Source organism: Coturnix japonica, chromosome 5, assembly GCF_001577835.2.
Source record: "Coturnix japonica isolate 7356 chromosome 5, Coturnix japonica 2.1, whole genome shotgun sequence".
Classification (NCBI taxonomy): domain Eukaryota; kingdom Metazoa; phylum Chordata; class Aves; order Galliformes; family Phasianidae; genus Coturnix; species Coturnix japonica.
Window position 1 is genome coordinate 42,131,098 of NC_029520.1, and position 26,044 is coordinate 42,157,141.

Genomic DNA, 26,044 nt, shown 5'->3' on the forward strand with positions numbered 1-26,044 from the left:
AACAGTAGTTTTACTCACACGTCCTCCTTAAGGAAGCCTGATGAACCACATTGGCTGCAAGTGAAGAACCTCTTGGAGGCTGTAGTTCTTGTTTGTTACGATCAAGAAAATCACCCCACATTGGTTGAAGCTAAAACAAAAATATGTACAATCTTAAGTTTGGAAAATAGATGTGTATGTATGTATGTGGCTGTTCTAAAAGTAATGCCTCCTACATTACTACATTAGTCCACATTGTCAGAGGTGAATGTTGGAAGTAAGGCAATAGAGGTTGAACCTTCCCATCAATATTCCACTATTGCCAAGCAACAGATGGCAGCACAGGGGTAGTCTGACAAAACAGCATCTGACAAGAAGGAAAGGTATGAAACTGAATTCCTCCATGAAGAAAAAACTTGACATTCATCGATGCTTGCTAAACGTTTATGGAGACCAGAGAGTAGATATGAGCACAGCAAGAAGGTGGGTGCTGTGTTTCAGCAGCAGCAGTCAGCCATGTGAATGACAAATCCTGTTTCAGATAGCCATGCAAAGTCACACTATGAAATGAAGAGTGTCTTGATCAGCACATCCACACAAATCAGCCAATTATGAACATGGAATGGTACAGAGCTTAACATCAGCTACAACGCACTGGAAATGATGGTGGCAATGTTGGAATATTGCGAAGTTATTACTGTTTGGGTCCTACAAAGGCTCCTTCTGGAACAGAAAGAAAACTGTATGCAAGTTTGTCAGGACTTAATGAGCCAATACAAGACTGAAGGTTTCCTGCCTCACACTATTACTGGTACAAGATGCAATGTCAACACTACAAGAGAGAGTCAAAATTGCAGTCCATGCAGTGGTGACATGAAATCCCCGTCACAGAAAAAAGAGCAAGACATGGTGGGTAAAGTGATGTGCCTGGTCTTTTGGGACAGGAAAGGGGTGATTCCTGGAACCCAGATAAAATAAATAAATAAATAAAATTAAAAAAAGAAACAAAAATCAAATCTAACTGCTACATCACAATGTTGACTAAGCCAAAAGCTCAAACTTCCAGTCAGGCCAGAGAAAAAGATAATCTTTCTCTTGCAACACAATAACACTATGCCTCAAACCAGTTTGAAGACTGTGGAGCACAATCTTGTCTGAACTGTCCTACAGCATCCACTAGGCACCTTCTGACTTCCATCTGTTTCGTCTGATGAAAGATGCACTGCATGGACAACATTTTCCTAGTAATGACACTGTGACAGCTGTGAAACAGTGGGTCCCCTCCACTAGTACAGATTCTTACAAATGCAGCATGCAGGCTCTTAGTCATGGCTGGTGAAAATACACAGCTAATGATGGTGATTACATGGAAAAGCAGTGTTTGGTAGACAAGAACAGCCCCCATCACATAGTGTTATTGTGCTTTCTGTGCATGTTGTAATGTCCATGGAAATAAATAGGAGGCATTACTTTCAGAGCAATCCAAATGTATGCATATTAGATCAAGCAAGCAATAGGCAAAGTAACAACAAAATTTACACATTAACAATTAACAGCACACCATTTCACAGCTTGTTTCTCATTTTATGATTGTCTTTACTGCATATTTATAAACCTAGACATACTTGCACTCTCATTCAACAAATATTCTCCTGTTTCTCTGTAAAAATCACACATTTTCCCTTGTTTTAATTAAACACCAGGCACCTAACAAATTTTGAAAAGACAGAGATATTAACAGTATACATTTTTGTCATTTGAGGAATTAATACAGTGATTATCTGCTTTTTACTGCCATCACTAATGTAGTCAATAATAAAAGAAATATTCAGTTATAAAAATAAAAGGATCTTTCATAAGCTTTCTATGTAAGTTTCAAGGCAATTGAAAACAAATACATTCAATTTTCTGTCTCAGTAGCCAAACAGATGAGAATCTTTCCAATACAGTTCCTATTTCCTATAGCTTCAAAGAAAAACTGGCCTATCCTCAGATAGAAACATACAACAGAAAGAAATGAAAGAGGAAAAAAATACCGATTTCAAGAAGATTTTAAATACAGCTAATACTATACATACCACTGTTGTGCTCAGTGGAGATCCTGCTGGTGTGTTTGTATATGTACTAGTTAAAGACAAGTCTAGATCCATAGTTGGAGGGTCCCCGAGAGGCGGCAGGGAGGAAAGGCTGTGAGACATGTCCATTTCAGCCATTGAGAAGAAAACTTCTTCCTCTAATGAGAATCACACATACTAAAGAATTATTTTCTAATGAAAAAGGATTATTTTTAAAAGAAATAGTTCAGAAATCCAACAGCTAGGCAGAACAGTCAAACAAATATATTATTTACAGGAGTTCCAAGTTAATAACCTTAAAAACATTATATGTCAAATGTTCTGCTTTCATATTCAAGTTGACATAATTTCTCGAAGCTTCAATTTCACTCTTTCAACAAATTAATATATTAAATCTCAATGCAAATCAAAATGCAAATACAAGAACAATTGAACTGTTTTTCTGTATTTCATTTCCTCAATGTGTTGAAAATATGTTACAATTCAAATGCATTTACCATGTTGCACATATTAAATGAGCATACAGAACTCTTAAGTGAAGCCTAGCCTAACCTCGCTGAGCCTGATACTCGTTTTTTATTCAACAGTTCAACTAATGGCTTAGAATAATTCTACATCAAAGTTACTTTGATACTTAAGTTACCAAGAATAAAAGATCAACAGATATTTTATACAATCTTTTATTTCATCTCTCTATATAGCCTAATGATGGGCGTTCTGCTATGGTGTATCTTTTATACTTGCCACGACTAGAAGGCGTTCTGGCAGTCTCTGTCTCGTAGAAGCTTTGTTCAGATGAGGCTCCCGCAGATAAAGACTCTTTTCTTAAATAACGTTTCAATTCCATCTGAATTCGATACTCATCTTCCTGCTGCATTGGCCGGTTCTTCCTATCTTTATTTGACAATTCTATCCTGCTTAGGCTTTCTGAATTGAAAAAGAAAATTTAAAAATTCAAAATGCACTGTTATTTTCTTACCACTATCTCTAAAAACAAAAACCAGAACCAAATCTGAAAATGAACTAGATGTTGGTGCTGAGGTGTGTGTGCATACATATTATTTGAATATATATACACATACACAAATACATATAACTAAATTTATCCTCTAGCATTACTTGCAACTCTGACATATTTTGTGGTCATATATGCAGATTTTACCATTAAAGAATTACAAAAATATCAGGTTTTAAGATAATACAACTTGGAATGCTTTTTCCGTTAACCAAAACCAATTAACAAGTCCAGTAAAAGAAAAATATTAGCATCATCAGGAGATTATTAAGCATGCACCAAGGATATAACAAATCTTCTCAAAAAGACAACTAACCGTCCACCCAAATATGTAATAGTGTTACATTAGGAACACACAGGGAAAACAAAAACCAACAAAAATAAACATTCTCGTCTTGTTACTGCAATAATCTAAATACTGCTGTTGATTACTCAGCAATACAGACAAATTTTCTCAAGCATTGTCTATTAAACATTTTTGGTGTCTGTTTCCAAAACACAGTGCAGAGAACAAACTGGATTGCTAAGCTCATCTGGTCAGATAGAAACTGTAAGAAACAAAACTGTTTTGGCTTCCTGACCATCTCCAACCATCATTTCTCCTACTTCTGTCTTCTAGTATCCTTCCAATTTTTTTTATTTTTTTTTTAGCATATTTTCTTGTCTACATTTTCAAAACCAACAATCTGCAACTGAACACAAGCTGCACAGAGCAGCTAAAGAGCTTTTTTACTAAAACCAAGCAGAAAATAATAATCTATCACCACAAACACCTTTTCCATTAAAGAAACTTGTTTATCTTGTAAATCTTTGTTTTTGTCCACACAAACCCACATTCAAAATCTACAGGGTATTCACTTGCCTGGTCCAGCAATAGCTGCTACCATGTCCAGTAGAAGATGCACTTGCCTGGGTGACAAAAATAGATGTATAGAGTCTATCTGTCCATCTACATCCAACTAAAGAAAGGAAAAACACAAAATCATGATGAACACAGTTTTCCTTAAAAGTTTCAATGTTTTTGATAATAGATTTTCATACTGTAAAGAATGCAGCCATTTCAGTAAAATTTTTATCGTCTGAACAGCTAAAACTTTTTAATTACATATTGCTTCCAATTTGTATCTTGGCAAGATGAACACAGATTTGCCACCCACTATTTATTTGCTTAAATACAGATCACATAATAAGGAAATTCAAGAATGCCAGTAGTTTTGCTTGCTCAACATTTCTAAAAGCATCCTACAGTATGAAGATACTATTATGCACAAAACACTGAAATCAGCACTTTCTGAAGTAGACTTTACAAGCTGTGAATGTACACCTCAGATCTACCCTTTATTGTAGAAATTAATAGATTTAAATACTTCCTTGTAACGGAGTGGGGGTGTTTTTAAATGTCTCTTTTCTTCGACACAGTGTTCAATGAAGCAAGTCACTTACCTCTGAAAACCTACTCAAGCTAAGCTTATCTTAAGAACTTGTTCAGATTTGTCGGTTCTAGATTCCTACACTCGTAGACATTGGTCCAGACATGATTATTACTCATTGTATTGTGTCTCAGTGACAAAGAGTTGGTAGCAAAGGTTTCCACTTCTGTGAAAACGTATTTAAGAAAAAAAACCCAAAGCAACTCCTATTTTCAATTGCTTCGTTTCTTCTATCCTTATAAGTCAAAATATTATTTTAAATGGTGGTACTTAAATTTGGCTGTTATTTTAATGTACATATTCAAAAGGGGAAGCGTTCACAAGAGCTTTATTATGCTGCAGTCTCAATAAGCAATGTTGTAATTATATCCTTGTAAAACTTAAGTGTTTTTAATCAGTCATTTAAACATTCCACACATTCACGGGCAAAGTCAGTCACAGTGCTACAAGGAAAAAAAAAAAAAAAAAGGATAAACAAAGCAGTGGGAGTATCGCGAAAACAAAACAATTTTCTCAAGTCACTGCAATATATAAATTCAGTTTGTCTCCATAACAAAGGCATTCCCCAATAAGAGATGTCAGTGCAGTTCTTGTACCTTGAAATATAATTTTTATTTATTGCTTTGCCATTCTGCGTTCACTTTGCATTGAAGTAGCAGAAAAGTACCAAAGTATATAACGCACCTCTCTACTCAATAAGTAAATAAAAAATAGACCCACAATCCCAAGCAGGACTAATGTAGTTATCCATATAAGTAGAAAAATCCCCTAACAATTATGTACTTGTTGACAGGAAATATTCATGCACTTTTCCTGCTTTTTATTACAAATCCTGAGAACACACCAGCTGGTAATAAAGCAAAATAAAAAGCTTTATTTATAAAGTCCTATGCAACTATTAATATAATGACCAGGAAAGCATCACTAACCTTCGCTCCAGGAAGTACTTCATTTTGCTTTAATGTGAGGCTCAGTTCCATTCTACCAATCAGTTTACTGATCTGTACAGGGTCAGAAGGAGTAATTTCTGGCAAATTTCTTGTTAATTGTGGGTGAGGCTCATAAGTGATTTTTGGGTTCCAGCTGGGTGAAAGCTTTGGTTCAGTTGCCTAAAAACGTTACACAGAGAGGAATCAGAATGCATGACATTTCTTATCAAAATGACTTAAACCTGCATAAGCTTATTAGACAAGTAATAGTTTTAAACTAATATAAATTTGACTGTACTATTAAAAGATACTTATTAATAACTGTTAAGAAACAAGTAAAATCTTTAGTATCAGGCCTTCCCAAAATTTGGAGTAAGTTTCCAGACTGTTAACTTAGAGATTACTTCCGCATATTAGAACTAGAATCCAGATTCCAGTACAGCACCATCTTAAATTTTACTCAGTCCTAAAGCCTCAATTTTCTTCCCCCTTGCCAAAACTAAGAGAGATTATGAAAGTCACCAAGCACAGATTCAAGCAGAAGTTTAATTACTACATCCTCTAGAATGAATCTAATATATTAACACAACATTATATTCCATCCTTCATCACGTGACATTTTACACATTGCATTTCATTTTACCAGCTGTGTAGCTGAACAGACTGGGGAGGACTTTGTTGATGCGGGAAACTCGTCCCAGAAGAAAGAGACACCTGAGAGCTGAAGTAACTTGTGAGCAAAAGCTGTGGGCTGATGTACATTAATTCCAGAGCACTCATCAGCAGTTTCATCACAGTACATAGTTCTGGGAGACAAAAGCAAGGAAATAAAGATGGTAGGAGCATGCAAATTTTTACCTTTATTGTGCCATATAGCCTCTAAGTTTGTTTATACTCTCTCTCTCTTCAGACTATTTACAATGCCGTTGACTGTCCTGAAAGGAGAAACCACCACTCTCTGGGAATGGGTGGAAATCTTGAATTTTCTATATGACAATTGCAGCATGCCTTCAATGTAAATATACCCTAGTGTATTAACCTGGTACTTATGTCTAATCTGACGATAGAGTCTGTGCAACACTTCTATACGATCGTTTCCATTGGGACATACACAACACTTCTTTCAGAATCTCGACTTTTGGAAAATCTACCATATAACACATTTATGTTGTCTATAAACACTACCTGAAAGAAATATTCTGCGAGTTAGAAATAGAGAAAATGCATTCCAATCCCATGAATTATCTGTGCAATTAGATTTCCTACATTGTAATACTGAGATATAGCATAAACAGCAAACGCTTACAAAGTCTCCACGTAATTCAATCCGCAGCAGAAAAATACATCTGCTATTCCATAAATAAAATGTATCAAGCATCAAAACAACATGCTACTTCTTTCTTTCAAGTGAGAGATTGCCTCATTTGCCAGTACTATCCACTGACTTTTGAACTTCCGACAAATGGTATTCATTAACTGCAGAAGAGGACACTAGAAAAGAATTCTAGATCTCTTCTGATTTGATGGTTAAACATTTTAAATATGTTAAGCAGAAGTTCAGTGGAGAAACTCCTTGCTGACTTTATAAAAGAGGTACTCTTAACACAGCTGCTGAAGAATTGCTGTCTGACTGTATATAAAGACAGTGCATACAGGTACAGAAAATGCCAAGAAAATGTACTTTATACCAATAAACAAAAACAAACAAACAGATTATTACAAGAATTTTTACCTTTCAATTCGAATTTCAACTGCAGTTCCACTTTTGGAATTTTCTGGCACGTGTTCTATTCGCAGAACAGTATCTAAGAAGGTGACTTTCACTCTTCGTAATACTTAAATGAGAAAGTTAAAAGACAGCAAAGTCACTTTAGTAAATAATGACATTTATAAACCAAACGAACACTTTAAATTGGGGAAGATTTCAATGGAAATAAATTGCAAAATTCCACTGACAATGTAAACTAACATTAAATGTCCAATACACATGTTTATATCATGCTATTGACCTTCAATGCATGGATACCTGAGCAAGAGACAACTCAAACCAAGTTGTTCCACACCTCAGCATGGATGATCCTTAAATTACCTGCTTCATTATGCACCATGTCTAAACTCTTAAACACTGCCATAAACGTCATGTTGTTGATGCTTCTATTTCTAGAACTAATTTTAAAGATTTCTCCTTAGCTCAGACATTTAGCACTATGTGATGTGGTCATCAGTCTTTATTTTCTTCAACTTAAAAACAAGCAGTTTCTAAAGAACATCTAGAAGCATAGCATGATCACTGAAAAATGTATCATGTCAGTTTTCTGTAAAAATGGTTGAAAAATTGTTGTTTTTTCTTCAAAAGCATCACCACTAACAAGGGACCTCACCTACCATTCAGTGAAGCAGAGATTTACTTGGATGTGCTCTGGTATAAACAAAAGTCATTTTGGCCCTGAAGAAGGGCTCATTCCATCCGCTAAAGGGATACACACATTTTTCTAAGTATACCTGTTGTTTTTTCCCCCCTCCTGCTTTCCTATTTAAGCTTTACAATAAACAAGTGAAGATACACAAGACAAGTTATAGCAAACAAAATGTCACTTTGTAAGACCAAGCCACAACGTAAATTGATAATCTGTGACATTCATTCAGACCTCAATAATGAATTCATACCTGTTTCAATAGTTTCTGCGAATTTTTCAAGTCCTTCAAAAGGCTGGGACCCTTCTCCTTGTTCATCTGTCAATTTCTGGCTAAGACACTCTTTTGCAAGTTGCATACTACTGGTCATAAAACTTGACCAATACATAGGTTCAGAGCCAGATGCTGCAAAGTAAGAGAAATATTAAACAAAATAACAACAAAAAAAGTAAGACATTATGATCTGTCTTTATTAGATATACTACTTCAAAATGCATTTAATCCATTTAGATTGTATTGGTGTGATTCTGGTAGTTGAAAATTCAATATGAACAAGATAAAACCAGAGATAATAGCAACCAATATTCAACACTGGCTTAAGAAAATAACTTCACTTAAATTTCACTGACTTCACAGGCATAATCAGCAAAATGAAATCAAAAGAAATTATTGTTTTTACTCGTTATTTTACAGCTTCCTATTTTATTTGATATTCTAGTTGGGGAAGGACTAAGTAGAGTTTACAATGTTATCTTAACATATTAATTTTAAAAGCTCTTAAACATCTAACACAGACCTGAACTAATAACAGCAAAATAATAAAGCAGCAATCCAAAAGCAAAGCCTGCATTAAGCTGAATGAAATATTTTAGCAATCAGATTAATTTAAGTGAAACTCCTATCAGCTAATTCTGAGCACAAACGCAAACACTGTAAACAGAAACATTCCAGCTTAGTATTCAGGATAAAATTTGCATGACATATTTTTTCCTACTGTGTTATAATGTACTCTGCAACTAACATAAGCAAACAAATACAAGTGAATAAATAAAGATTTCTTCTAACATTACCATTCTTTCAAAGCAGTAATTCTACATCAGAGTATAAGACTGCACAAAATGTAGTTCCAGTTAAACAAACAACAATGAAATGTGGAGCACAAATAAGTAAGTTACTTGAAATATCTTGCAAAGGGAATAAATGAACAAATAACAAGCCTACCAAGCCTTGGTCTTGGTCTGAAGACCATCTCTAATCCTTTTAATTCTAATGCACAGTTATCCTGTAGTAATGACCCCCATGGAACAGATAAGGAAATTGACTGGATAAAACCATCTGTGACTTCCAGAGGTGCATCTGCAGACTCCAGGATCTCATTCAGACACTAGAAGAAGAAAAAAGAAAAAATTAAACGGGGAACCACATAATTTTAAGCACATTAACAATAAAATATACTGAATATATATAATACATATGTGCAGATAAAACATACAATAAATATAACAAATTAGGTTATCAGAAAAGGAATTCTATTCAGAGAGACGATAAACTGGTTATTTTCAAGTATTTTGATTCCATCACAATTTGCTTTCCACTTAGATCTGAGCTTTCAGCATAATACAGTTTTACCTCTGAGTAGCTGCACAACCTGTGTTTTTACAATACATCAATAAATTCTGCTATAACTTTAATACAACCTATTCATTTTCTGGTAGTACTTTCAGACAGTGAAAAAAGGCTAAGAGTAAAACCACCGCAGGTATCTGGCTTCTGTGACAAGACTATTTCATCAGTCCTTAATTCCATTGCAACGCTTCCTTTAGTTTTCTCTGTGATAACTGAACACTATACCCAAATAATCATTCCTTGCTGCATTCTCTTGTCATTTCTAAATCATATTGTAACACATTCAAATTTACACTCAGCACTAATTTCAAATTTTGACAATTAAAACTCAGTTGACAGACCAACATCCTACAGAAACAGCTCAATTACCATTAATCAAATCCATTACAGTGACATTATAAACAAAGCTACAATCACATTGTCCTAAGTAACACAAAGAATATTACTGATGAATCTGATTACAAAAATGGAAGCAGCTCTGAAGAGTTAATTCAGGACTGTGACACTGTCCCAAATCCTCAGAAAAGAAACTTTTTTGCACTATAGAGCTTTCACTGCAACTGAAAGAGCCAACTATAAAACCCAGTATATTCCTGCCAATACACACGCACATAAAAGGAACCCGCTTCTTTGTGCTGATTCAGAAGTTCAACAGTTTCCATTTTAATTCAATAAGCACCACCAAGGCTAATAAAATAAACAAAATCGAAGTCACATACCAAATTTGGTGAGTGCAACTTCCTACACAAGATCCTACAAAAGATGTGGTTGCAGTCTTTAGATATACTATCTGACAGATAAAAACGTGTGGGTTTGACCTTCCTGTCTTGAAGAAAACACTGATTTTTTATCTCAAGAAGTATAAATTTATGATTAACACACAGATAAGGATTTTAAAGACATTTTCTATTTGTTCCATAGAATCAAACATAAAAATGAAATGAAAAACTTCAGGAAACAATATCTTTCATTACTAAGTCTTCAGTTCTACTTGTCACATTCACTTGCTGCTCTATTTATACTCTTAGTAACTTTGCTTTTAGATTGTGTTTACTTTTCCAGTTTCTGTTCCAAAGTCTATTCAAGAAGTAGAAAAAGACATTCACTGCTAACAAACAGGGCCTGAAACAGCTCTGTTAGGAAGTTAACAATCAAACTGCTGGAAGGATTCAGTGACATTAAGATCTTATTTTCAATTAAATGTATTAATCATTAATAAGATAATAACTGAAGATTAAAAAAAATACTTAGCATGAAAAACTTATTTGAAATAACCACCAAATAAGTTAAATTACTCAGACCTTTATAGATAAATTTGCTATAGAAGGAAGTAAACTACTGAAACCGATTTTGAATAAATCTGAACTCTGAAATCTTTTTGCTACCTTGCAATGAAAATATTTAAGTATTCTCCATTACTTTTAAACAGGAATTTACCATTTTAAAGGAAAAACAAATATATGTATATGTGTGTGTGTAAATGTAAAGCATTTTTCTACTAATTGTTCCTGTAAAAAAGAGTTTGGATCATTATAATGTTAATTCTAAAGGTGAAGCACAGTGTTTTCATCAGGACTTGTTCTCACATGGATTGAACACGCAGAGCTGGAATCACAGCTGTACCACCAGCTAAAGCACTATTCAGTGTATATTATAATTCAACCACAACTTTTCTAAACAACCCAGAAAATAAAGAAGTTACAGCAACAGTCCCAGGCATTCCTGCTATCTCTATAAGCCATAAACACACGTATAATATTGGCTAAAATACCTACATTAAGATGAGTAAAAGTATCCACAAAAATGGATAAGCCAACTAGCAAGCCACACTCATTCTGATGATTCATCGAGAACCAGGTTACGATGACTAGAGGAAAACAGAGCTGCAGTACTTCCATAACATCTGTTTTGCAATCTGTCATACAGAGAGTCACGTGCAGAGAACCTTAAACGTGTCATTCATTGTTTACAAGTCAGAAAGACAAATACTGATCTACAAAGGGGAAAGATAACCTGAGTATCAGCAAATATGCATTTAATCACCCTGTATACATAATTAACTATTCATTTAGTACTGTCTTTATGTACTGTACTGCTATGGTTTCCAAGCATTTATATTGTAAATAATGAAGACTGCTGTGACACCCACTAGAGGGCATAACGTTTCAATTAAAGCCTCACACAAGACAGGAAAGCAAACAAAAAAACCTCTAAACAACAGCAAAACCTACATTAAAACGCTGGTCATGCTGAGCATTTCAGCAAAAGTCTGTCTTCTGCCACTTTCAAACATACTTCATATAATAACTGGAAAAGAACTATGGGAAAATCTGACATTTACAAGCATTTTAAAATAACACAGTATACTAAAAACATGTTTTGAAAGCAGCGTGTGAAGCAGTAAGCCTGCGCACTTAATCATATATGCTGCCTTGAAAGTCAATGAGTGACGCGCACAAGCGCTTAAGGCTCCTCATGACAGTCTCTGGACTCACAGGTACAACAAAGTAACATTAGTAATTAACCCCAGAAACTTTACGAAATACTACAATGAGGGACACAGAACTTTGTGTTACTACGTTAGGCTGGAAGAACACATACGTGTGTGTGTACAGTTGTATACATACAGATACACGTTTATATATACACACATCAGGACTGAATAAAGCTTCGGCTGGCTCCAAGCATGGCAGCCCACCTGCTGAGCACGCGCAGCTGAAAGCAGCTTTCCATTTCCAACACAGACCTCCAGCATTTCAAGACCAGGCTATGCAGAGGTCTAAAACCAGCCCCAAGTTCAGCACAACACTGTCAGTAAGAGCTAAGCCGCATCCAAGCTGAAGACAAATGGTAGTTAAAGCAGGGATCGCTGTTTATGTCATCTCTGCTAGCAGCGAGTACACAACATTCTCGGCAGGCACAGGAGCAATTGCTGGTAGCCCGGGTAATATTAGCTCCTCCTTCTCCCTGCCACCAATTCTCGCCTTCCTTTAGTTACAATGCCAACACTGTTCCCCCTTTCCTCTCCTATCGTCAAAAATAACAACAAAACCAGGTCATGGGGACAGAGCACCGGGCGGGTGCAGCCGAGGGCAGCGATCAGCGGCTCCCTCGGGCACCGAGGCGTCTCTTACCCACTTGTCCAGCGGGACCTGCGTCAGAGAGCCGGTGCCCTGGTAGAGATCCAGGCTGAGCTGTTCCAGGCTGAGCTTCTCCTGCAGGAAGTGGCCCAGGTACCTCTGCAGCAGATACCTGCAGGCCCTCTTCTTGATGGACTCCGAGAACGGCCACGGCATGGTGGCTGCGGGCCGGGAGCCGCGATCAGGGCTGGGATCGGGGCTGGGATCGGGACGGGGATGGGGCCGGGGCGGCCGCTCGGAGATGGAGCGTGCGGAAGCGGCCGGGCCCAGTCTCGCCCCTCAGCGCGGGCTGCCCGCAGCCGGGATCCCCCAGCGCCCCTCGCTCGGCCGGTGGGGCGGCACCGCCTGCCCTCAGGCGCCCACAGGTAGCTCCATCCTCACTCGGCCACCGCCGCCGCCATCTTCCCGGCGCCCCGCGAGCGCGGAGGGGACGGCGGCACCGCACGGCACGAGGGGTGGCGGCGGAGGGAAGGGACCGGGAAGCGGCCGGGGTCGTTCCCCGCGCCGGCTCCCGCCGCTGGCACGGCCGGGTGAGAGCGATGCGAACCGCTCAGCGCCTTCCACCCCCACCACGCCGAACCCCGTCACCGGCACCGTGACGCACAGCGGAAGTGGCGTCTCCGAGCGGAGGAGGCGGAGGCGGAAGCGGCTGCGGGAGGCGCCGAGTGGGGGGTGGTGGCGGCGGCGGCCGCACCGGAGGGGGGTCAGTGTAGAGCCAGCGGGGCGGCCGCGCTTCGGCGGGACAGCGGGCGGCGCAACAGTGTGGAGCTGGGCGCTGGGGCTGGTAGGTGGAACGCCTCAGGGCGCGGTGGGAGGAAGGATTCCGGCCCTGCTGCTCGGCTGTGATCTGTGCGTGCTGTGAGCGTCGGTACATCGTAGCAGTTCTCCGAGGAGCAGAAGCTCGGCAGCTCCGCGACCAGCTCTCCCGTTAAAGGGAGATGGCCGCGAATCCTGCTCATGTCTGACACTGGTGGGCTGTGCTGATAGTTGTGCGTGAAAACCGAGTGAGGGAGTCGTTGTTTAGCGAGGCTGAACAGAAAACTGCTGTTATTTTTGCCCTCGTAATGGCTGATAACCCATTTAGTTCACAGGCCCTCCTAAGTCTTATTTAAATTCACGGAAGACAGGTTATTATTTACAACAGCCGCTTGTTAAAGCTTTTTCATACCTAATTTGGTTTTCCCGGTGCTTTTGGGATCAGCAAAGTGCTGAATTAGTTACTGCTGAATCATATCGGAGTCTTATACAACACAGCACGAGCTGCTTGCATAGCAACTCCTTAAGTAATAATACTTCACGTGCTGATGTAACCTGAAGGTTCTCAGGAGCTTTGTTTTGGCTTTTCTGGATCGCTGCAGGATTCATTAGCTTTCATATTTTATTTTTTTTATTTTTATTCTTATTTCCAAAGGTATATACACCTACTTAGGATGTAGCTCTAGCTCTATGGTATAAATGTACTATACTGACCATACTCGGATGATGAATCTAAAACAAATGCTTCCACATGCAGAATGGAAACTGACTGCAGTCCTATGGAGTTGACCAATAACACAGAGTCTGAAGAGGATTCTGATTACAGAGACTTCGAAGAAGCAGATGTAAAAGATATGAGACTAGAAGCCGAAGCTGTAGTGAATGATGTTCTGTTTGCTGTCAGCAACATGTTTGTTTCAAAAACCCTTCCATGTGCAGAGGATGTGGCATATATCAATGTGGAAACCAGGGAAAAAGGCAAATACTGCGTGGAGCTCACTGACTCAGGACTAAGGGTAAACTACCTTGCTTATAATTTCTTGACTGTCTTCACTTTGCGTGATGTTCTTGTTCAGAAGGTGCCTAGAAAGCAACTTCAGTGATACCAAAACTTCATACGTATTCTCTTGTACTTTTATGAAAGCCAGTTCTGTGTGTTCCACCTACAAAGTGGCACTTCTGTTAATGCAAACTAAGGAAGAAGGGAAGTTGGTTGGAAAACAGGCATTTATTTGAGACACTTGGAAAATGAGCTGAAGCAGTTAACATGACTGACAAAGCTAAACGTTGTGATACCTGTTTCTCATTGCGACGTGATCCTAATCACAAAAAAATTAACTGGTGCTTTCTCTGTTGCAGGTAGTAGCTTATGATTTTGATCAGACTGATGACAGTTTGCAAAACCCGTACCATGAAACTGTCTACTCCTTATTGGACACACTCAGCCCTGCGTATCGGGAGGTGTTTGGAAATGCATTACTACAAAGACTAGAAGCCTTGAAGAGAGACAGTCAATCATGATGTACCCTGAAGGAAGATTTAAGACTAGAAGGAATTCTTTGTATGAGGCACTGAGGTCTTTCTTACAAATGCAGCTGCAAACATCTAAAGATCCATTTCTTGCATTGACATCTGATATGTACTAGAACTGTTCTACAACATGTTGCTGCAGAGGATTTGTGTATATCACAGTTCTATCCACATGGATAGACTGTAAAACTAATTGATGTTTTCTTTTTGTTGTAGGTGAGCAAAAAACTTCTTTCAAAAATGTTCAAAAATATTTGGTCTGTTTTCAAGGTGTTACTATTGAAAGCTCTTGAAAAAACATAGAGAATGAATGTTATATAGGCAAGTAATAAGCTTTTTTGTGCTTTCTGGTTATTGCCATATCTGATTTTTAACGTGGAAGTTAACTACCTAGTTACAGTCTATTAAGTGAAATTAATGGAACAAAACAGTTAACTTCTGTTTCTAACTGAGAAATAGATTTTTCACACCCATTTGCTGTGCACAAATCTGAAAGTTCTAAGTTTCAATAACAAGAAAGCTCGAGAAAGCTCTTGAGCAGCTGAGTGTTGCTTATATAACTACAATATCTGAGTTAAAAGTTCATTATTACTTGATCCATCCTTTTCTACAACAAGCAACAAACTCCAAAGAGTAAATGATGTACCGTTACTATATGAATGTACTATCTGAATCGCAAATGAATTAAGCACAGAAGTAACTTAGGATGTAACAGGCTACATTCCTTAGAGATGATGATATATATGATACGTATGTGTGTATGTATGCTATATTGTAATTTTTTGGGAGGCTTGGAAGACATTTTAGCTTGTTTACTCTTCCGAATGTGTGTTTATATAATGTGCAGGATAAATACACCCAGAGTATTTTGCTTCAGCCTTTACTTTCTACCACACGGTAATTTGGTACTCCCGTTTTTCAACTTTTCTTCCTGGATTTTACAGCATCCTCTCCTAATGAATACTAAATATGCATTGTAATACTGATTGCATCGTATTGGTTTGAAACCAAAGGTTGTATGAAATTTATTAGGACAAGTGAAAACTGGAACACATAACTTGTATTTTCTACTTAAAACTGGTACAAATCTCTTTATAATTAATTGCTTTAACTTTTCAAGTATGTATTGAATGGTAGACCTTTTTTAAAAGAAACCTGTTGTCTAGAAATACTGCAACTTCTGGAGTAGCATTCTATGACCATGATACTTCTATTCTTGTATGATTCAATATTTGTGCATCTTTCTTTATTCTGTCATGCTGTTGTGCTGAGTATACCAGTATCTTTATTGGAGCGATGCTTAGGAACATATCAGTCCTTGTGAACTCACAAATTCAGCTGACTTCAGTAGAGTTGTATTGACTTACACCTGTTGAGGAGTAGCCATATTAATTGAAGAAGCCAAACAGTGGATTTTGTTAGCATAGTTTTGGAGTGTTGATGTTATAACTGTGACTGGTAAGATTACCACAGTCAGCTTTTCCATTTTCTAGATCTTAATTTGATGTTTAATTATCTTGTTGATACTCCCAATGTTAATCTTTTGATTCTGAGTATGGACCCATGCTCTAAAATTTGCTCATAGGCTCTGTTTTGCGCAGAGATCTGTGACACGTAGTTAGTCCTCTGTGAGGAGAATGTACTTTATCAAGTTTATATTTGAATATTTTTCCTTGCAGTTAATTTCAATTAAAATGACTAAAGCATTAAATAAACACACCAGCGTGTTGGTGATTTTTAGGGGGAGGGAAGAGACCACAATTATTCTTTCCATAAACACATCTTATTAATAAGAACTTCAGAAGTACCTTTGGCTGTAAACTGTCCTGCAAAGGTAGAGCAGAAAACTGTGGAGGATCTTGGAAAGGAAGCATGAGAATGACAAGTGAAAAACGTGCCAAAATTAATGCTGCATTGCCAGGTTTTATTTCCTTAGACATCTTTTAAAACACTTAGTCATTTCAAATGCTTATTACCAACCTAAGCTGAGAACTATTACACAACATATTGCGTATAGATGTTTCTGGAAGAATTCTCTGCTGTTTCTTAGAAGGTACTGGAGTATAAAAAATGAGAGAGCAGCACCATTTCATAGTGTTTAGTTGTGGGCTCGTGGAGGAAACTTTCCGTTCCAATGAGGAGCTGCTGACAAGGCCGAGGCCGCGCAGCCCCCGCCCAGCGCTCCCCGCCCATAGCAACGGGCCGCGTCCCGGGCGCAGTTGCGGCCATGGCGGCGGGCGCTGCGAGGAGCCGGCGGATCTTCCTCAACCACCTCGATTCCTACTGCGGCCGCAGCATCGGCGAGGTTCGGGCACGGCCCGCGGCGGGCAGTGCAACGGGGAGCTGGGCGGGGTGGGTGTACACAAAGGTGCCTTGTGTATGTTGCAGTATTTATCCGGTTGTGTTGTCGGAGCGTCGCTAGAAAGTGTGGAAGAGGAAGAGGAAAATGAGAATCGTCCGGAGGTTGAAGTTTCCAAGAGGCCAAAGGAGGGAGTCTACCAAATAGTAGGGACTCTCTCTAAGCCAGAGAGTACTAAACCACGCTTTGCAGCAGAAACATATGCAGTAAGTCATAACCTTATTTCAGGTCGTTGTTAAAGAGCATTATAAATATGGCAAGGCATATATATGACCCTCATTAATAAAGTGTTCCACCTAAACACAGTGGTACAGTAAACAAAGCATCTTCCCTTCTCAACACTTCACTGGCATCACAGCTGTCACTGGCAGCTAACTGTTCCAAATGAATACTTTTTTGCATATACATCCTAAAAGCAGCTAACTGAAGGAGGCTCGACTGTTATTCTCTGGAACCACAATTGTTTGTAACCATCAAGTTGATTATCTGGAATCTCTTCAAAAATGGGAACATTTTGATCTGAAATTCTATACAGATGAGCCTTTTAATAATAAAATTAATGTATATACATGGGTAACTGTAATCTCAAGCACTGCTGTCATATGGAATGTTTGTTGGACTTGTTTGAGTGATGCAGACCATCTTCGTTACCAAAAGATGAGATGTTATTTTGTAAGGAAACTAATTTCTCTAGTTTTCTTGTGAGAAAACTACATTCTACCAGTAAGTTAAATCAACAAATTTTAACTATTCTTTTCCCTCAGGTCTCCTCTCAGAAAGAGCTTTTAGGTTATTTGCTTGAATGCGACGTTATTGTATACAATATCACTGAGGATGCAAACCAAATCGAGGAAGCAACATGGGCTGTTTCTGGTTAGTACAGCTATCAACTGAACAGAAAACTGCTTACTATACAGCTGCTAAAGTTTACTGTAGATGTCTGACAAATTAACCTGGGATTTATAGTTCACTATAATATAAAACTGGGTTCCTTGATGGAAACGCTGCATGAATTGTTCAATTAATTCAAATGCATTTCATGGTCCCTTGCTCCCCGGTCATTATCAAGATGATTCTCTAGGATGTCCAGTGTATGTAGGGGAATGGTGTTACGCTCAGTGGGCGAAGGTTTAAATTGGATGTCTGGGGAAAGTTCTTCACACAGAGTGTGGTGAGGTGCTGGAACAGGCTGCCCAGAGAGCCTGTGGATGCTTCATCCCAGGAGGTGTTCAAGGCCAAGTTCAATGGGACCCTGGGCAACTTACACTAGTACCGGGTTTGGGGGTTGGTGGCCATGCCTTTGGCAGGGGTTTAGAACTTGATCCTTGGCTTTCCTTCCAACCTAAGACATTTTATGATTCTCTGATCTTTAGTATATTTTTACTTAAATCTGTTTTCAAAAATGTCATTAACAGTTATTCTGCAGCTTGTTTGTGATTGTCATATCCAAATTCTAATGGGTGTCTGGAATCATTTTATGGTGACAGTGCAACATTGCTCTTCATATTATAAACTAAACTGTTCTTTCCTGTTTACTGTTTAATAATTTTGCTCTAAATTAAATAAACTTCCTTGAATTTTGTAGACAAGCTGCTTCAGTTACAAGCACACTTATTTCAGTATCTCAGCAGTCAATAAAGATGAAGCATTTTCTAGTATATGTTGTTTCTTATTTTCTTTTTCTGGGATATGCAGCTCTGTATAGATTATGTATATCAGTACATCTGTATGGATTATGTTAATTCCTGACCACGTGGTTCCATGTTCTTTTCCTATTTGTTTTCTTATTTATCATTGATTAATTTCTATTTTACACCAAGCAAAATAAAGGGTATTTACTTCAAAACACAGAAGATGAAAGCATAAATATATATACACAGGGACAAAAGCAAATATACAGTTTGTGTGATACAGTTTACAATAGATTAAATCCTTTTCTTTCATTTAACAGCCCTAAATACAGAAATAGAGAATTTTGCAACACCAAAAATATTCATCCTCGTTTCAACAGTAATGAGCTGGGCAAAAAGCAAACCCTCTGACCCAGTAAGTAAAATACTCTCTTACTGTGTATTTCCATTTAATGGAAAATAAATTAACAAATATTTCCATTTTATTTATTTGTTGATTTCAATTAAAATACTGCAGTATGTACTTCAGTAGCATTAACTTCATCTGCTATTATTGAGTATATTTTTCCTTGTGGTCCTTTAACCCCCACTTACTGCTCGACTTGTTAAATCAATTCCACCAAGTAGACAAGGTTAGGCAATGAGATACTGTGATGGGCAGACATTAGGATTGCTTGGACGTACACTCGCAAGTATTAGCTTTAGAAGTTTAAAACATTTCAAATGAAAGCAAAACAGTTTTTAAACAATATTTTAACCACTTGTTTAAACATACAGGCCTTTAAAAATTATTCCATTTTATGACATTCATGATGGTTGCTTTTTTTTTTTTTTCTTCTAGGAGGATCCTGATATTCCTTTCACTGAGGAGGATTATCGTAAAAGAAAACCTCATCCTAACTTTATGGATCACATAAATGCTGAAAAACATGTTCTCAAATTTGGGAAAAATGTGTGTAAAGACCTTTTCTGTTGTTTTGTTGTTTTTTTTTAATATATTTTTAATGAGCTTTTTAAAAACCCCTGAAAAACAAAAACGTACGATGGTCATCCTAGAGAATCATCTTAATAATGAAAGTTACCAACTATTTGATTAAATTTGTAGTGCATTGTATCTTTGATAAATGTGAATATCATCCCTTATGGCCATGTTTTAGAATTAATACGTAATAATTACACTTAACTTACATAATTCATAATACAGATCCCAATATTATTTTTCAGTATCTACTCAGTAAATCATGCTTATCTCATTTAAAACATAAACAACAACAAAACGTCATTATGTTGGTTGTACAAGAAATAATTAAACCTGGAGCTTGTGTGGGGAAATTACAAGGGTAAAAAAGATGGACCAGAAGATTTTTACCTTTACTTTTGTAGCAAAAAATTAGGGAAATGCAGCTTTTCTGAGAGAAGCTGCTGACCCCCTACCACAGATAGCTAGTCTCCCAGCTCTGTTCTCAATGGCAGTCCAGATCCTGAATCCATCGATTTAAAGCTATTCCCACTTAAAACTTTATGAGAATGAAACCAACCATCGAACAGAACGACCAAGTCCAGAACTGATTATAATAGCTGAAATGTGACATCTAGTGGCTTTAATGAAAATTACATAGTAACTTGAGCGTCCTTAACGGCGACTAAATATGTTGTAAGTGGAGCTTACCAAATCATTGCTTCATTTTATTCATGACGTATATCTGACTTATCTCAAGTAGTAACTTCACATGTGTGACTTGTGACACTAAATAGACTATTTTTTTGGTAAGGATATGGATCCGTTTTACTGGTTTGTATTTCTCTGGGTGGTGAACTGTGGTTTGTGTTCCCTAAGTGGCACAGCATCTACTGTGAGGTAAATGGTATACCGTCCTACAAGTTACCTGCTCTTTAGGGTAGATGAGAAATGGCCCTTCCTGTGCTGTCACAACTGTCAGGTTTTTCCTGCTGGGAGACAGAAATTAGTGTACCTTCCCCTGGAGCATTGTGCAGTCTGTCCAGAACAAACTGCTATTCTTAGTTTGTAAACAATTTCTATCTTAGTACTGCTCAAGAAAAGTTAGTGGGTGAGAACTTGCATTACCTCTAATTACCTCTAATTATCTTCTGATTGTAATATTACACGTGATTAACAAAAAGTTGCTATGTTTAACTGAATTGATATTATTTTTTATTACAAAGATTTATTTTGTAGCAGGAAGATATAAATGTATTACATAGATACAATATAGTGATATATACCTGGCATCTCTGTAGATGATGCTTTGATTATACAATCAAATATTGGCTAACAGACTTCATGGTTTTATATCTCTGAAATACTATGAAGAATGTAGCAAAATGTGGTTTTTTTCACATGCAAAAATCTAAATGTTTATTTTTTCTGTTGGCAACTGCAGTTCTGAGATCTTTAGAAAACCAGAATTATTTAACAGTCTTGTTTCAGCTTAAATATATCTAAGTGGTTCTCCATTAAAAGGCTTGCTAGAAATTTCTCTCCTTAGGGTGATTTAAATATTGTTTCTTCCTTGTATATAACCATGCTCGCTAATGAGCAAAGCAGTATCATTCTACATAAACAGCCAACCAGAACAGGCAAATTTATGACCAGGTTGATATATTGGTCGGCAAAAAATACAGGGGTTGACCATGATGTATGGTTAGGAAAACACTTTATAGTCCACAGATTTTGTTTAACATTTTATATCAAAATGAAAGCAAAGCAGTTCTAAAAGTACTGGACTCTCATTTTCTGCTTCTGTAAGCAAAAAAAATACAAACATAATACAATTGGGAAATAAAGCTTCCACAAATTTCAGAGTTATATCTATTGGAAAAAGAAAATTGAAGCATATTTTACCCTGATCACTTCACTGATATACCTAACTTCCATTTTCTTAAGAATTTTTTGAATTTCAGCTCAAATGTAGATTTTTTATTATAATAATTATTTTTTAAAGGAAATATTACCAATAAAACTAACAAAACTAGCAGTTACGCAACAACTGGTCTGGCTTCAAATGTTAAGAGATAATTCAAACACTTTCTACACTTGGTATAGAAGTTCCCATATTTCAGTATGAGCTACTATTCCATTAGCAATACCATATTGTTATAAAAACTCATGTTGATTTTACTTCACAGAATAAACAGGCATTTTCAACTTACGTTGTTGCTTCAGGAATTCAGTATGGAGCTGAGGAAGGAGTCTTACACTACTTTTTTAAGGTAGATATCCAAGAAAGAATGTTTGAAGGTTTGTCTAATAATTAATGGCATATTGCATTGGAATTAAATATGTGTAATAGTTTTGGTGTCATAGCCTTAATGTTCTTGTGAATGGAATTTATTAGATGGTCCCTTTGATATGAGTTTTAGCTATAATTGAAGTGATTTCCATGTGTATGTTTTTTTAGCCTCTCCATAATTTTTAACAGTGTCTCCATTTGCACTCTGCAGTCAGAATATGTCCAACACATCAATATAATGAGGAAAAATGTCTTTTCAACATTACATCATTCTTATTTTGGTTACAGTTACAAAGTACTAAAAATAACATGTTGCTGGACCAATGAATTTTCTTAAAAAGAAGTTTGTTTTCTTTGGAGGTTGCCAGTATTTCTCAGAATTATTTACTGCAGTTCCAATAATGGTTCAACAAATTGAATTTTAAAATCTTGAATGTGTAAATTTGCCAGTGCACAAATACACCTTTTCTCTTCTAACTTAATTATCCACCTTTATTTTCAGATAGGTTGGCTTAGTGAGGCTACTGCAATACCTGTTTTTGGACTAGGAAAGAATTATATTCCAACCATTCACGTTCGTGATTTAGCAGCGTAAGTAAATAAAGTTTCACTTGCGCAGTCATTGATAACAAACTAGGCAACAACAGTACTAGGAGAGCAGTGAGACTTTTAAGTTAGAGTAGAGTGGATTTAAGAATGCTATTTGTCTCCTCATCTTGAGGCATACAGAGACTTCAGTTTCTTCAATCCTAGATATGCCTTCTGGAAACCTTACATATCCATTGCACAGATGCTGTGCAGTTAAGGAATTACTGGCTGTGCTGTATGTAAAGCATAGTATCAATCAACTAGCATGGAACTGAAACTGGATCATGGATTCTACAGCTAAAGTTAGTGTTTTGTACAGGTGTTGCTTTTTATCCTTTGAGCTTCCTTACAAGGAAAATACATATCTGTGTTTCTTTATTGAGAAAAATACACGTGAAAAAAAAACTTCGTATTAGGATTGCTTCTGAAAAGCATCTCACAAGGAAAGGCCAATATGCTTCATGAACTACTGGCCTTAACTGTAATTCCTACATTCCAGGGTGTTACAAAACATAGCAGACCACAGGCCAACGTTTCACTACATATTTGCAGTAGATGACTCTAAGAACACTTTTCAACAATTAATAAAGGTAAGGAACTTTTGTTTTACAGGTATCTACAAGATTATTAAATGTAGACATTTTAACTTAAGTCTCTAAGCTTCCCCAAATTATCTTCCTTTGAACAAAATGTATTACTTGGAGTAATGCTGCAGAATTAACTTTAACAGTTATTGCTCTCCCAAAGAAGCAAAATTGCTTCTGGCAAATTCTTAGTGATGCTAGACACAGTATTTGCAGGTAGACCAATAATCACACACAGAAAGAAGAGCTGAGCTCACTCAGCTAGTGAGGGGACTCTGTAGCTCTATAGTACTCCTTCCCAGGGAGCAGCCTAAGCCCCAGCAATGCCTTCCCTTCAGTGGCTGACCCTTAAATGAGCCAGGGTTCCTCTTCTCTGGGTCCACCCCTTCTGGTCAAATGAGGGAACACAGGTACAAACAATTTGCTTGTGCTCCTCAGGCAAGACACACCCTTTCACTATGTGCTTAATCACCAGTTCAAGCTGTTAAAGCATCTTAATGCTTCAAGATCTCTATGTATGACTTACTAGGGGATATTTATAAAACTGAATTAGCTATAGGAAAGATTATAGAATGAACTTACATAGGTACCCTATGAAAATCTGATGAGTCCTTTCATGGCAATAAGATTGTTTATAAAATAGCAAATAGATAGCAGGTGTAAATTGACAGTTTTTGTGATGGCAGAAAGTTGCTAGTGTTGTAGAGAGTGCTGTAAAGAGCTATTTTGTCAAGGAGCTCTATCAGCCCAGAGGAAGAGTGGAAAGGTATAACTTGAGAGTTAGTTAAATGTTTGGTAGATATTTCCAATTTAGGAAGTCTTTGAGCTAGAGATTAAGAGAATACTTGGAAGGAATATCACATATGTTTTTCCTATTGTTATTTTTATTTAGGTGTCCACTAATTGAAACTTTTTGAGACAGAATATTAGAATGTGTGTAGGGTTGATAGAAGATTTCATGATTTTATGGAATCTAGTGTTCAATTGAATTCTATTTTTTATGTCTGTTTTCAGTTATAGGAGTAACTAACATCTAGTTAGTGATGGGATGGAGATAGTAATGTGGAGAGTTAATGGTGGTATTCCATTGATCTGAAAACATTTTGTGACTGTTCATAGGATTAAATACTTAAAGAATCTGGAGCTAAAATGATGAGAAATAAGAATCCTAATTAATCTTAAACTATAAGAAATTAATTAAACTTAAGAGGAAGGCTTGTCTGTTTTGGGGTTTGTTGCAAGCACTGAAGATGGGTCGATGTATAGTGAAACAGAGATGTGTAATACTAACACAAAAGTTAAAGTTAGCATGATGTGCTTTAATCAGAAAATCATATCAGCGTACTGATTTTTTAGAGATAGTGTAACTTAAAATATAAAGTATATGTTTTTTTCTGTAGAAATTCTGTTGTGTTTTGTTTTTCCTAGGGTTCTTAGAGAATGTATGTATTACTATTTTCTTTCTTTACAGTGTATAAGTAAAAACATTGGACCAGGAAAAATTGAGAAGGTTCCAGAAGAAGATGCATTCTTGAGTAAAGAGTTAACGGTTAGGTTTTCCTTTTTTCCCTTTTTTACATTATGAAAGAAGGTAAACATAGATGTAACATATCATGAGATATACATATTTATTTCAGTGAAAAAAATGTTACTCTAAAATATGGTTAAAAATAAGCATAGAAAATAGACAAGTTAAAAATCTAATTTTCAAACAAACATGTTTTTAGAAGAAATATAGCTTGATCTGGAAAAGCAGTGAAGCAGCGATGTTGCTGGTGTACTAAGCATACTAGAGCATGCTTACAAAACCTAGAGAAAATCATAATAAATTAGTAAATATAATGAGGTACTATGAACATGATGAACACAGCATATGTAAATTAATATGTCTTCATCTACTTACCTGGAATAAACTGTTCATACGTGAAATAAATACATTAGAACTCTGCCATTTTAATGATGGTACTTAAAGAATTTCTGAAATAACACTATTCCCATGAATAGTATGAAACCTCTGCATAGTATTGAATAATTGTTCAGTGGTTGTATCATAATAATTCTTGACAATATTGAAATATATATGGGATGTATATATATATATATATATTTAAAATAAAACAATAACAGCAACAACAAAAAAACCTTGAAATGTTTGCACAAAAACCTGCTTCCCCCGTGCTTAAATTCTTTCTGTTCTCTGCCTTCCATTTTAGTTTCTAGTTGAAGCCAGCAGTATTCTTTTAACATGCAAAGCTTACAGGTGTTAAATAAATGTCCTTTTGCTCCTTCAGCAAACAGATGTGGATATGTTGCTTGTGAACCTGCGAATGGAAGCTATGTTTTTGAAAGAGACTTTCAACATAAAGTGGGTTGCTCAAGCAGGACTGGTGGAGAACATTGAACAGGTTGTTGAAGAATACAAGCAAAGTCGAGGACTTCTGGTAATGGTTTGGTGTATGCTATGTTTTTTTTTTTTCAAATAGAGATGGTTATATAAATTTAAGCTTTCATTTCTTTTAGTAAAAATGCAGAAAAGACTGATAGTGACATAAAATAAGTGAATATAATTGAAAATTGAATTGAATGCTAATTAGAATGATCATCTGATATTTCCTATTACATCTAAAATTTAACCCTTGTAGGTGAAAATAAACTTTCTGATGGAAAGCTTTATCTTTGAAACTAGTTTGCAGTCTACATCATTTTAGATATAGTTGGCTTCAAGAAAGTAGTAAC

The 26,044-nt window shown here is 36.8% G+C and overlaps 3 protein-coding genes across 8 annotated transcripts in view; 2 read left to right on the forward strand and 1 right to left on the reverse strand.

Annotated features, from left to right (window-relative positions):
* Positions 1-12,792, reverse strand: part of ATG2B (autophagy related 2B) — a 43,504-nt gene extending 30,712 nt beyond the window's left edge. Inside the window, exons 1-10 of one of the 3 annotated variants that reach the window (XM_015865249.2) lie at positions 12,604-12,765; positions 9,065-9,227; positions 8,096-8,248; positions 7,161-7,263; positions 6,072-6,234; positions 5,429-5,608; positions 3,932-4,028; positions 2,799-2,981; positions 2,058-2,212; positions 19-130 (exon numbers count right to left, since the gene is read on the reverse strand). In XM_015865249.2, the coding sequence (XP_015720735.1) occupies positions 19-130; positions 2,058-2,212; positions 2,799-2,981; positions 3,932-4,028; positions 5,429-5,608; positions 6,072-6,234; positions 7,161-7,263; positions 8,096-8,248; positions 9,065-9,227; positions 12,604-12,765 (1,471 nt within the window). Of the gene's footprint in view, positions 1-18; positions 131-2,057; positions 2,213-2,798; positions 2,982-3,931; positions 4,029-5,428; positions 5,609-6,071; positions 6,235-7,160; positions 7,264-8,095; positions 8,249-9,064; positions 9,228-11,244; positions 11,341-12,603 lie in introns of those variants that run through there. The other 2 variants (XM_015865250.2, XM_015865251.2) reach the window with 2 other exon arrangements.
* Positions 12,604-16,610, forward strand: GSKIP (GSK3B interacting protein). 3 transcript variants are annotated; one of them, XM_032445052.1, is made up of 3 exons: positions 12,604-12,702; positions 14,123-14,381; positions 14,725-16,610. In XM_032445052.1, the coding sequence occupies exons 2-3, from the start codon at positions 14,124-14,126 to the stop codon at positions 14,884-14,886; spliced, it is 420 nt and encodes a 139-aa protein (XP_032300943.1). In that variant the 5' UTR covers positions 12,604-12,702; position 14,123; the 3' UTR covers positions 14,887-16,610. The 3 variants fall into 3 exon arrangements, with proteins under 3 accessions (XP_032300943.1, XP_032300942.1, XP_015720744.1); XM_015865258.2 differs by lacking the exon at positions 12,604-12,702 and adding an exon at positions 13,260-13,393; XM_032445051.1 differs by lacking the exons at positions 12,604-12,702; positions 14,725-16,610 and adding an exon at positions 12,718-13,393 and having other exon boundaries at positions 14,021-14,129.
* A 129-nt stretch (positions 16,611-16,739) lies between these two features.
* The window catches only part of LOC107315190 (poly(A) polymerase alpha), a 57,077-nt gene continuing 47,772 nt past the window's right edge, over positions 16,740-26,044 (forward strand). The window contains exons 1-10 of one of the 2 annotated variants that reach the window (XM_015865256.2): positions 16,740-17,200; positions 17,284-17,460; positions 18,019-18,127; positions 19,206-19,300; positions 19,727-19,837; positions 22,033-22,116; positions 22,639-22,727; positions 23,224-23,314; positions 24,780-24,857; positions 25,600-25,749. In XM_015865256.2, coding sequence (XP_015720742.1) covers positions 17,123-17,200; positions 17,284-17,460; positions 18,019-18,127; positions 19,206-19,300; positions 19,727-19,837; positions 22,033-22,116; positions 22,639-22,727; positions 23,224-23,314; positions 24,780-24,857; positions 25,600-25,749 — 1,062 coding nt within the window. In that variant the 5' untranslated portion in view covers positions 16,740-17,122. The remainder of the gene's footprint in view (positions 17,201-17,283; positions 17,461-18,018; positions 18,128-19,205; positions 19,301-19,726; positions 19,838-22,032; positions 22,117-22,638; positions 22,728-23,223; positions 23,315-24,779; positions 24,858-25,599; positions 25,750-26,044) is intronic. The other variant, XR_004307496.1, reaches the window with a different exon arrangement.